Source organism: Diplotaxodon limnothrissa, linkage group LG12 (genome assembly GCF_057381915.1).
Source record: "Diplotaxodon limnothrissa isolate DT_005_m linkage group LG12, D_limnothrissa_male_GT1.1, whole genome shotgun sequence".
Classification (NCBI taxonomy): domain Eukaryota; kingdom Metazoa; phylum Chordata; class Actinopteri; order Cichliformes; family Cichlidae; genus Diplotaxodon; species Diplotaxodon limnothrissa.
The window spans coordinates 24,990,917-24,999,729 of NC_140607.1; the positions used below are offsets into that span (position 1 = coordinate 24,990,917).

General features: G+C 39.0%; 1 protein-coding gene across 1 annotated transcript; it reads left to right on the forward strand.

Annotated features, from left to right (window-relative positions):
- The first annotated feature begins 2,985 nt into the window (after positions 1–2,985).
- Positions 2,986–8,813, forward strand: tspan36 (tetraspanin 36). The gene is made up of 7 exons (XM_085368407.1): positions 2,986–3,162; positions 5,914–6,105; positions 6,349–6,423; positions 6,581–6,679; positions 7,110–7,259; positions 7,536–7,619; positions 8,014–8,813. Exons 1-7 carry the CDS (start codon positions 3,109–3,111, stop codon positions 8,086–8,088), a joined length of 729 nt encoding a protein of 242 aa, XP_085224533.1. The 5' UTR covers positions 2,986–3,108; the 3' UTR covers positions 8,089–8,813.

An 8,813-nucleotide genomic window follows, 5' to 3' on the forward strand; every position in this document is an offset into this window, starting at 1 on the left:
GTGATATCTCTGCTTGCCCTCTTGGCTGGTTGAGGCTTTATAAAACCCCAATGAGAACCGTGTAGAGTCAGTCCCACTGCCACAGTGCGCCTCTTCTCCTCCTCCGCCACTTGATCAAATTTGTGTTTTCTTCAACTGGATAATTCTTTAAAATTCCAACGTTAATTGTCATACAACTATATAAAAGTCACTTCACAGCAATCAGGGAAATGTGAACTGTCTGTCTGTGTGTTTTTATTCAGCATGCGTTCAAATATATTAGCACCTGTTGAGCGATTAGAAGCTGACAAACGAAGAATGCAATGTGGGAATCGTGCTTTTAACATTTTGACTATGTTATATTTCCCAAATAAGTAAGAAAAAAGTTTTACAATTAAATAAGCTCTAACATAGCGACGTGTCTAGTACACCGAGCCCAAAATTTAGTTTTATTTCCACCGTTATTGTGAAATATTTTCACCTAAAGAAGACTCAAGAAACACACTTGCCTTGATTCTATTTCAAGGTAACCACAGAGAGACTTCTAACGATAAATATTCAACTTGGAATCACAGCAAGGGCGGTCTTTGAGTTCGGGATGATGTGTTAAAGTATAATTAACAGAAAAATTTGTTTGATATGAATATATGTAACATGAAAGTGAAATTAAGGCTGTACATTGTGTATTCCCTGTGTGGAGATGGACCAAAGCCAGAGTAGTTATCAGCCTGTGAGGAGGGGCAGCCCAAGAAACGAATTTCTGATTAATTTCCCGGGCTTTCTTAACTAGACACTTTGTGGAATGACTCCAGTGGGGTGCTTGTACATAAATATAAATTTAAATTAATTTGAATTTAGATCATTTATTATTTATGCATCAATTAACTTTTATGAGGAACTGCTGCGTAAAAATTGTGCAAAAATAACTTCACTTATGAGATTATAACAGTTCTGCGCATATAAATGCAAAAACACGAATCATGTTTCATTACACTGCACTTAAATGTCCTCGGGTCAGTTTTCCTCAGCCTGTGTTGGTTTTGGTAAAACAGCACAGCACACATGAATGTACAAAAACCATCCTTTACTTGCGCATCTGTGAAACCAAAACAAACTTCAGGCACTATGACGCGCTTTACACGGCTTAGCTGTTTGACCTTTTAATGATAAACCATCGGTTTTATTGGGTTTTACAGGGTTGTTACAAACCTGTGGGGGACAGGGGGGTTGTGATATTTGTTTACAAAAACACGCAATAAAATCTGCCACAGGTGGAGCCAAACAGCGGGAAAATAAACCAGAAAAAACTAAATCGTGTAGTCCAACATTGGAGTCTTTGTTTTATATTAATTTTATATTATTTTTATATCAGTTTTAAAATGAATGCAATTATCAGACATACTTCTGGGAATGTTTTAATATTACACTCTTAGTGCAATCCATCAAAAACGTCTCCAGTGAAAGAGGGATGTGTTTTTCTCTTCTTCGTGGTTTCTCGCGCTACTTTTGTTTGTTTTCTTATTATTAATGTGAGATAAGATATGTACTTGTGTGTGCGTGCGCGCGAGGGAAAAGATTGGCAAACGTTTCCGTGCCTTCTGTAGTGCGCTGATAGCGCCTCCTCACAAACACTGGAGTTTTGTTTGGCTGGAGTGCAGTTCTGATGGACACCTGTAGGTGGTGAGAGTGTTGTCACGGGAGACCAGCTTGAAGTGCCCACTGAAAGCCTCAGATGTGTAGTTTTTGTTTCCATTTCTCGCGTGTGGAAGCTTTTAATCGTGGGCTTGTATGCAGAGCAGGATGATGCAGGTATACTGCAGCACGTCTGATAAGGCTGTTGTTGGTCATCTTGGCCTCATTATCAATACAAAACCTTTACTTCTATAGGCAAAGAGACCTACTCCGAGGCTTCTACGTGTTCCTCTGAATAGCGTGCAGCCGTGGTTTAACAGTTATAACCCATGTCACAGTCGGAAGAGCAACTGAATATTTCTGCCGCTCCCGCATTCATTTAAATGAGTGTCAATTGCTTTAATCTAAATGTGTCAGTTGCTTTAATCTCTTGCAGTGATACAGAACTGAGCGCATAAAGGTCAAACGAAGCCTTCTGCTGAACTACTCTGAATAAAACAATTGTTTTTGTGGCTGCAAATTGTCTGTGTTGTGGTTTTCTCTTTCTATAACTCCCATCCACATAACCTTTTGACTCAATCCGAAAGAATAGCTGCCTATTGTCCTCAGAGTTACTGCAAAAAGAGTCACTACTTAAGCATGCTTCACACGACTAAAATACATATTTTTTCTGTTATTAATAACAATAAAAAAAAGAAATGTGACCCCCCTATTATCTCACATACTTAGACAATGAAGGACAATGAATCTTGTGCTGTATTTCACAACCAATGACTGTATAATTGATGCCAACATTAAATTACATTACTGGAGCACATCGGTGGGATTAAAACCAATATGCAAATTTGAGACATAACCTTCAAAAAAATGTATGCTTAAACAGTAAGCTTAAACACACCTTCCTCATGCAGTGATATGAAAAGCATGCTGCTTATGTGCACTCTTCTTTGCCTCGAGCATTGGAAGTTCCATCCTTTGTGTATTTGTTTTTATTTTTATTTTTTTAATGGCTGTCACAAACTGCAAATAGGTAATTTTATTTTCTACAAATTTATAAGATCTTTGGCTTTATAATGGAACTTAACTGAACTGCATGTTGAATTAAAGGGGGGAATGAATAAAAATACATTTTTAAATGCCAAAGGCATTTAAAAGTAGAATCCTTTCTACGCAAAATTATGTTAAAATCCTTTAACCAAAATAAAACGCGTGTGATATCAAGCAGCTTGATAGAGTCTCGGGCTTCCTCGTGTGAGACTGATGTATGACGTGATGCACGGGTTGGAGTGGGAGGGGGAGCTGCAGGATCTGCTGTGTAGCTTTGCTCTCCTCCCATCATCATGTGACCAGGTGATCAGTCGGTACAGTCAGAACACAACGGAAACTTGTGACCAAAGCGGGCGGGCAGCTGGAGAAACTCGGCGTACATAAAACGCGACATAAAAAGCTGGACATTCGGTCTTTTTCTTTCTCTCCTCCACCATCCACTGAGACGCCATGGACTGCGGAGTCGCCAAGATCATCCTCCTGTTTATCAGCTTGATATTTTGGGTGAGTCGCTGTGTAATTCTGTCGTTCGTCCACCTGCAGAGATTTTATTTCCTACTGACGACGCTCTGTGATGCGGAAAGGGAAAAAATAAATATGTGGGGGCTTTTCTATTTGTGTTTCTCAAAAAAAAAAAAATCTGCTGCTATTTGTTTTCTCTTTACTCCTCCTGTGTGAATTGTGCTGTTTGGGGTGTAAACAAATCAGTATTATGGTTTGATAAAGATCCCAGTAGTCAGCCCCCCGCCCTCCTTTTTTTATTCTAGCACAGTCGCAGCATTACAGAGCACTTCCTCATTTCACCCCACCTACCCTTTAATAGACTTCTAACGTATGTAGCTCTGAAATAAAAAGGCCTGGGAAATTTTCATGAGATCACTGACCTGCCCGACTCTGCTCTTATTTTTCCGGCCATTCACTCCCTCGTGCAGTCATGTCTGTCTTTGTGTCAGAGTACTTTCAGTTGTGTGCTGCTCGTTAATGTTGACTTAATAAACCCAAGCTTCCCCGCCTGTGTCCTCTTCAGTGACCTTACGAAGGCTTTTGAAAGGAGTGGGTAAATTTCCCAGCCTGTCCCTTCCGTGGTTAATGTGTGTGTCTAATTGGATAACTGTAAGACAGAAACAGCCTATGTGTGTGATTATTTACCAGAGACAACATGGACGTGCTTTAATTTGAGTATTCAAATCCTTTTTTCCTCTCCTCTCCACTTCCTAGTTTTCCTATCTTCTGTTCCAGCCTGTATACTTTCTCTTTCTATGCCACACTTACCATCTTACATCCAGCAGCCTTGGGTTGGATTACCAAGCCTCTTTGAATCAAATGAAGGTGTTATTGCATTTCTCTGACCTTCACTTTATTTCAGTAATGTTCACTCCCTCCCAGCATGTGAGCATTACAGACAACAAATGACTCCATATTTTAAAAACACCTCTGCTTTTTTTTTTTTTTTTTTTTCCTCCTTTGTTGCACAGCTCAGATGTGGAGTTAGTCAAACCTGCTGAGATTGTTTAGCCAACAAACAGCATTCCTGTGTTTGAGCTTCAGGCTGAATGTGCAAGTTTGACATTTTTTTTTTGTTTGTTTTTTTGTTGCTGATTTATCAGAGCAAGAGCCCTGATTAGACATGAGTTGATGAAGAAATCACGTATCCGGTTGAATTAACTATTGACCTTCATGATATACCCAGCAATTTGATAAATTAAGGAGTTTCAGCTTTCTGTGGGAAAGTGAACATTTTTTTAAATGATAAACAGCCAGTTTCATTCTGGGGGATTGTTTAAAGAAAATCATTCAAAAGATTGAACTGAACTATGACCCACAGTGATAAACATTACACAGATCCTCACACGTGTTTTAAACAGTTGCTGATATTTCATGGTTAGATTTAGTGAACATGTTCATAGTTTGCTTTTATAAAACAGGATTTCTGCTGCTTCACAGCAATAAAGTTCATGTATCTGATTTAAGGAAACGATAAGTAAATGGTTCCTGGTTCACAAAATTTACAGTAAGTCTTGTCTTTTCCTGGAATCAGATTGAAGCTGGACCTTCAGAGAACCCCTCATGGCCTCAGAGAGCTAGTTACATTCCAGAGAGGTTGCGTTTTACGTTGTGTAAGCCTCTTTGTTCTGCTTCTGAGCCCCAGGATCTGAGATTCTGGAGGGATTAGGGGGTGAGCACTGGATGGGCGGGGGGGGGCACAGCGTAACAAACCCACAGGGTTCCCGTGACCGTGAAGTGATCAAGAAAAGTGAGTCATGGGGCTGAGCTACAAAGTGAATTGTTAGGATGCGCTAGACACAAGCAACCAATGTATAAGTTGCTTAACTATGAGGGGAAGTAAAACTGAAAATTGCATGAATGACTTACCTCGGGGAAACTTTGTGTGTGAGACTTTCCGTCTGCTACAGAAATGAAAACGTTGCTGGTTAACACCTCCTCTGTTCCTGTGTTCTGACTGACATCACCAACGTATGAAGAAAGAATCTTTCATAGACTAGATACAAAAATGTTAGCTTATTAGTTAATGAAGCATTTTTTAAATATCTTTTTTTTTTCCATTGCTACAGTAGATTTTTTTTTTTTTTTTTTATTATTATTATTATTTCAGTGTGAAGAATCAGTGTGATTCTTTTTTTCCCCTTTGTTTTTAGGCGTGAGCTCCCTATGCACAAACTTGGCCCTCATACCTGCGGTCATATGACTGGTGATCTCACTACTAAAGCATGACTAGCAGAAAGGTCGTGATGGCAGTGTGACTTAACGCCAGACATGCATCAAAGTTCAATGGGGCAGACTATCAGTGACCCTCACAGAGTATGTTAATCACATGAGAGCCAGTAGGACAGAAAAATAAGAACAAACATCTTTGTGCTCAGTTTTAACAAAAAGTTTTAAAATCAATACAAAAAATAGAACTAAAACAAATAATTGATTTTAACAGTTATAGGTTTGGCCAGTGTAACATGTCAGAAACAGAAGTGTTGTAGAGGAGGAAGTATGATGCGGTGTGTCTGGTTTTAATGTTGTGTTGACAAAGCAAGGAGCATGTGACTGACTCGAATTTTAACAGTGTAAGCTTTTAAAAACCGGTTGCAGTCTGGTTTCTAGCAACTTCATGTCTAGAACGTCAGTTTCTTCATGAAATCGTCAGAATGACTTGTGAAGGTGCAGATGATTTAGCATCTATTGTAACCTGTGTTTATTTATAGTGGAATCTTTTTTTTTTTTTTCTGTCCCCATTTCCTTCAGGCTGCAGGAGCAGGACTGGCCTATGTCGGTCACTACGTGATCAAGTCCTTCGGCAGCTTTGACAGTCTGATTCAAAATAAGTCAACTCTAATCCCAGCAGCCATTATCATCGGAATCAGTGCGGTGATGTTCTTTGTTGGGATCGTGGGATGCTGCTCAACCCTCCGCGAGTCCAAATGTGGCCTCAGCTTTGTAAGTGTGTGTGAGGGAATTAGGACAAGACGTGATTTGTGCCTTAATCATATTCCCAATTCCTTAATGTTTATATGCTCATCTGTAAAATCTGAAGGTAGAAGCCCAAGAGCAAACCCTTATCACCTCAGCTATGAAGTTACTTACCATCCTTTCTGTTACATTTATGTTTGTTTCTGTTGATCTTTCGCTCTGTTTTAGGATCCAAATTTACATCTCATTTCTTTTTTCCATTCATTTTAGTTCTTTCTGATCATCATGTTGATCTTTGCAGCTGAAGTGACTGCTTTGGTGTTTAGCTTCATCTACCGCAGCAAGGTGAGTCACGGACGCTTCAGGTGTTCGAAATAATCCTAGAATATTAATCTGTGTTTAGTTATTTATTTTAAGTAACAGTAGGGAAAATATACTTGTCGTAGCTCACGGTTAACTTACATGACTGCTTACATTTGGGGGGGGATTTGTTTCTCAACAGATCAATGGACAGCTTGAGAGCCCCATAAGAGACTCTCTTTCCAAGTATAATGGGGAGAAGAACTCTGATACCGAAGCAGTGGACAGCATGCAGACTTTGGTTAGTGTATTTTCCACTTTGATAATAGATTTGTTTTCTTGATTCTATTTTCATTCTCCATTGTCTCTTTTGTTGTTGTGTGCATTCTCTCTCTTACATGGTTTCACTTCCTCTTCTCCCTCCAATTTTGTCTTCAGAAGACAACAATAAAAATAAAAATGAAGTTCATAGGAAGTCGTTGCACTTTACAGCTTCATGACCTACATGCACCACTTTTACTTCTCCTGTGTCTGTCAAACGTAACTGTGGGAAACTGATAACTGGATTAGAAGAAGAAACCGATCCAGTGTGTACAAAACTTGAAACACTGCAACACAGCCGCAGTACCATATTTCCCTTAGCTCAACTTCTTGTAGGACCTTTATCTTTACCTGTACCTTTATCATAGTTTCCGTTTGCACATGACCCTCTTCTCTTTGACTTTTTGCAGTTAAAGTGCTGCGGTGTCAAGAATTACACCGACTGGACCAACACCACCTATTTTTCTACAAACAAAACGCTGCCTTTGTCCTGCTGTAAAAACTCCTCATCGCCACAGTGCAATGGCAGACTGGAAGAAAAGGACCAGTTTAACACTGAGGTGAATCACACTTGAGTCACACGTGTTTGTCTTTCTCTGGACTGTACGATGTTTACTCTGACTGCGTGTTCACCTGCAGTTTGGATACTTCTGTCATTCAGTCTCAGATTTTTTTTTATTTTTTTTAATGATTAAAAAAAATGTTATTATGACAGTTTTTAAGTCTGCAAAAACTCCCAGCAGTAAAGGCAACAAAAAAGGAGCTAAAGTCAAGTAAATACCTTTGATGTGCATGTACTGTATGTATACTCACAACGATTGTGTATGTGTTTTTAGGGTTGTGAGCCCAAGCTGGAGAAGTTCATACAGGATGTTCTGACCTACGCCATGCTGGTCGTTGTTGCTTTTGCCATCATCAAGGTAAGACCAAGCTTAAATGTGGTTTGGCAGGTAAATGAGGATATGTCATTGACCTGCGTCTTTCAAACTCTGAAGTGCATGGATTTGTTAACTTAGCACTTGTGTGATCATTTTGTCTTCTATGTGAAGAAAAAAAATGAATTGTTAAAGAAATTCTAAAAAAAAAAAAAATTTCCTGCAAGCATGTCTGTATTATTGTAGGGTGTTACATAATTCAATTTTATATATAAATATATATTTCAAGGTTTTGTTTTTTTTTTTTCACTCAGGAAGCCAAACTTTGTGATAGGTTTGTAAGATAAAAAATTTCATCCCCCTTATTAGTCGGTTCATGTAACCTAAACAGAAAACGTATTTTAATTGTGTCTCTGATTTTTATTTTTTCCTTTTCCAGTTTTTTGGGATGGTGAGCGTGTGTGCGATAACCTGTAAAAGCCGAAGGAATGGTTACGAACCCCTCTACGCTTGAAACAGTTCCCGCAACCTCCCACTGTACCTCCTCCTCATTTAGCTCCACTGGGATTTCTGAGAGCTTGCTCTACATTGCACAGAAGCATCTGTTCGTTGTGCTCTTCTAGTTCTATTTAAGTAATTACATGACGATCATTGTCTGGGCCTTAATGGGGTCATACCGGAACATTCCTGCACGAAAGAAATCTTGGTGAATCTTTTTGGTTAATGTGAACGCAGCTCTTTATTCGTAGTTTTTGTTTTCCAGCTATGGTTTGGAATTTTTTTTTTTTCTCTCCTTCATTTCTTTGGTATCGTTTTCAAAATAGTTTAAATAATCATAAATGTTGTTCGCAGCTTGATTGTGCTTCCAGCGCAGGCCATCGTCATAGCTGCCATTTCATCAAAGGGGAAAAAAAGAGAACGAATATGAACATTTACTCATGTGCTTGTAAATCCTGCTGGGCCCTTCCTGCCCTGCTGCATCTTGTAGATACTCATTAAGAGGAAATTACGCTTTGCATTTCCACTGTACTTTAATGAATGAGCTCTGTCCTTGTTTTAAGCTGTATGCGATCGTAAACAAAAAGACAGCAGTTATATGCCTTATCTAGGACAGCAGAGTTTATAACCACCTGCACGAATGAATACATGCAACACTTTATGGTCAGTTAACTCTGGTAAATTGAGTTGTAGTTCCACTTTGACTTTTACTGTGTTTATTATATTTCTAAATTAAAAAAG

What these genes read in the sequence shown, in the direction of transcription:
- tspan36 (XM_085368407.1), top strand. Translation starts at nt 3,109, where the DNA reads ATGGACTGCGGAGTCGCCAAGATCATCCTCCTGTTTATCAGCTTGATA. An exon ending in TGGACAGCATGCAGACTTTG is followed by an intron (nt 6,680 to 7,109) that starts GTTAGTGTATTT and finishes GACTTTTTGCAG; the next exon opens with TTAAAGTGCTGCGGTGTCAA. An exon ending in TTGCTTTTGCCATCATCAAG is followed by an intron (nt 7,620 to 8,013) that starts GTAAGACCAAGC and finishes TTCCTTTTCCAG; the next exon opens with TTTTTTGGGATGGTGAGCGT.